The sequence below is a fragment of the Nicotiana tabacum genome, chromosome 22 (genome assembly GCF_000715075.1).
Source record: "Nicotiana tabacum cultivar K326 chromosome 22, ASM71507v2, whole genome shotgun sequence".
NCBI lineage: Eukaryota > Viridiplantae > Streptophyta > Magnoliopsida > Solanales > Solanaceae > Nicotiana > Nicotiana tabacum.
Genome location: NC_134101.1, coordinates 129,787,023 through 129,789,778, shown reverse-complemented (window position 1 = coordinate 129,789,778; position 2,756 = coordinate 129,787,023). Strand labels below are relative to the sequence as shown.

Sequence of the window (2,756 nt, the reverse complement as noted above, 5' to 3'; positions counted from 1 at the left end):
CTAAGAGGCATTCTTTAGTTCTACATTCCACACTGCTTGGCCTTTGAGATAATAGATATGTATCCAATGAACCCATAACTTCTCCTTCCTGGTACATATATTCCATAGCAATTTGCAGATAGCAGCTTCATTCCATAATTCCACATCTATGAAATTCAATCCCCCTCCTGCCTTAGGTGAACACAGTCTCTTCCAAGCAATCAAGGCCTTCTTTGTTGGTTCAGCATCTCCTGTCCATAAAAACCTCCTACATATAGTCTTTATGAATTGGATAACCTTTTTAGGCAGTATGAAGATCTGTGCCCAAAATGTTTGGATAGCAAATAATACACTTTTTACTAGGCTGCTCTACCTGCATATGACAAGTATTTTGTTGTCCACTTTTGAATTCTGTGCAATATTTTCTCAATTAGTGGCTCACATTGTATTGCTGATAGTCTCTTAGTACTCAATGGGACCCCTAAGTATCTGAATGGCAGTTCTCCCTTGTTAAACCCAAGTACCTCCATAATTTGTTTCTGAACCACCTGATTTACCCCTCCAAAATAGATGCTACTCTTATTTGGATTGGCAACCAGTCCTGATGCTGCAGAGAGCTTCTGAAATTGCTGGTGTAGTATCTGTACTAACTGCACTTCTCCTCTACAGAACAACAATAGATCATCTGCAAACCCCAGTTGCACTAAGTTGAACTTGGCACATCTGGGATGATACTTGAACTTTTTATCCTCCTTTAGGGTCTTCAATGACCTGCTCAGATATTCCATAGCCATAACAAATAAAAAAGGGTGATAGTGGATCACCCTGCCTTAGTCCCTTTTTTGCCTCAAAAGGATCTGTTAGTCTGCCATTTATGAGAATTGAATAAGTCACTGTACTAATGCAAACCATAATCCATCTCACAAATATTTCAGGAAAATTCAGTGCCCTCAATACTTGCTCAATGTACCTCCACTCCACAGAGTCTTATGCTTTTTGCATGTCAATTTTAAGCATACATCTAGGGAATTTATAATTTGAACTGGTGTTAGGCAATAAAAAATTTGTCATTGAAAATCTATTTTACTTTATGATTTTATGTAAGAAATCTGCATATGTGATTGAATATATAAACAACTCAAGATTTTAATTTACAGACAAGTTTATTTGTATTTTTTTGTATTCAATGAAATTTGTTGATTTCGTAGTTTTTACTTTTATAGATTGGCATTAAATATTGCTTTCTTATGTTAGTTTGTACAATTTTTACGCTTAATGCATAATAGATAGGGATTTTTTCTTCATGGCAGATTTCAATTCAAACGATTAAGCTATTAGTCAGAGGGTTTTGATCAAATTATGTCCATGCTGCCAAGATAAAAAATTCATTTGGGTGTTGATGCATGTTTAGGAATATAATATATGTCATCCAGTTTATTATGACTATTAGCGATCGTTTACTCATGTCTATTGATGCATTAGTATGTTATGGGTTTTTACCAACAAAAAATTCATAATCTTTATATAACAATGACCTCCTACTAACTTGAATTTCTTTTTGATTGTTTTTTATTTTTAGGGAGATCGAATTTATGCAACTGTTGAACGGTCTGTTATACGTATCTTTAAAACAAAAATACAAGAAATGATATTGTATGTTACGAAGAATTTTGTAGTTTGACCAAACGATATGAACTTTAAGATAAACAAGAATAAATTGAAACTAACGTTTACTCATAAGACAAGTGTAGTTCAAATCAATGATCTGCAGTTTGGTTTGAATATCATCAACTTTAGACCTTACAAGCATTTGATAAATCAACTTGATGTTGATAAGAATGAACTATTCGGTAATTGTTTTATATTTCACTATTTCTTTTACAAAGTGTTGATCCCAAAAATGGTAGATGGAGGAGAATCGAAAATGGAGAAAATCAATCCTACTTTGCATGATATAACGAATGGTCAGTTCCAAACAAGTAATCTTTTTTCACTATAATTGTGCATATATAACTTACCTAAACTGATTATTGGTCATATACAATTCCCCAGACGAGATAGAACAGGTCGTCTTTTAAGTGTTGGTATCACTGAAATGAGGATACAAAAGAATGTGATAGGTTCAAACATGTTAGTTAATACAACTGCATTTATAATATATATAGTAGCTATAAAATGGGGAAGGTTGATCCATAATTGCAAAGTGAATTATGGCGTGAATGTGATATTTGTTATTGAATTATTCTCATTAATATATGTTTTAAATGTGGATAATTGAAGGAAGCTGAAATTTGTCTCAATAACTCCATGAAAATAGTAATGTGTTGCATTTAGTTAATTCCTCATATATCTCAAATGTTTATGAGAACTGAGATTTTTTTTTGCAGTATTTCATAAGTTTTAATCTTTTCTCACTTTTTCCCCCTCCTATGTGTGTATATATTCTAGATAATGGGCATACAATGTTGAGCTAAAGTTAAATTATAGTATATTAAGTAATAAACTTAAGTCCAAGATGTGCTAAAAGTATACTTTAACATATTTAAGAAAAGTGATCAAGGGCATGTAGAAGATGAAAAATTAAAGAGATTCACATGTCTTTAATTAATTGATTTTGCTCACATGCTTCATATCAAGTAAATTGTATAGTATTATTAGTTATCATGGAACATTCATATCAAGCAAATTGTATAGTATCATTATTTTTCATGAAATATTTATTATGGCGGCGAATATAAGTTTTACTGGAGTCTCAAAATAGGTTTAATGTTTGGTTA

At 32.0% G+C, this 2,756-nt stretch overlaps 1 protein-coding gene across 1 annotated transcript; it reads right to left on the bottom strand.

The window, feature by feature from the left end:
* On the bottom strand, nucleotides 1-767 carry LOC142176058 (uncharacterized). The gene is made up of 2 exons (XM_075243117.1): nucleotides 504-767; nucleotides 1-297 (listed from the first exon to the last, which is right to left on the bottom strand). The coding sequence occupies exons 1-2, from the start codon at nucleotides 765-767 to the stop codon at nucleotides 1-3; spliced, it is 561 nt and encodes a 186-aa protein (XP_075099218.1).
* Between the last annotated feature and the right edge of the window lie 1,989 nt (nucleotides 768-2,756).

Excerpts from the sequence above, each read along its gene's own strand:
- LOC142176058 (XM_075243117.1), bottom strand. The coding sequence starts at position 767 with ATGGAATATCTGAGCAGGTCATTGAAGACCCTAAAGGAGGATAAAAAG. Across the intron at positions 298-503 it reads TTCAGAAACAAATTATGGAG|ATCTTCATACTGCCTAAAAA; the intron begins GTACTTGGGTTT and ends TTTTGGGCACAG.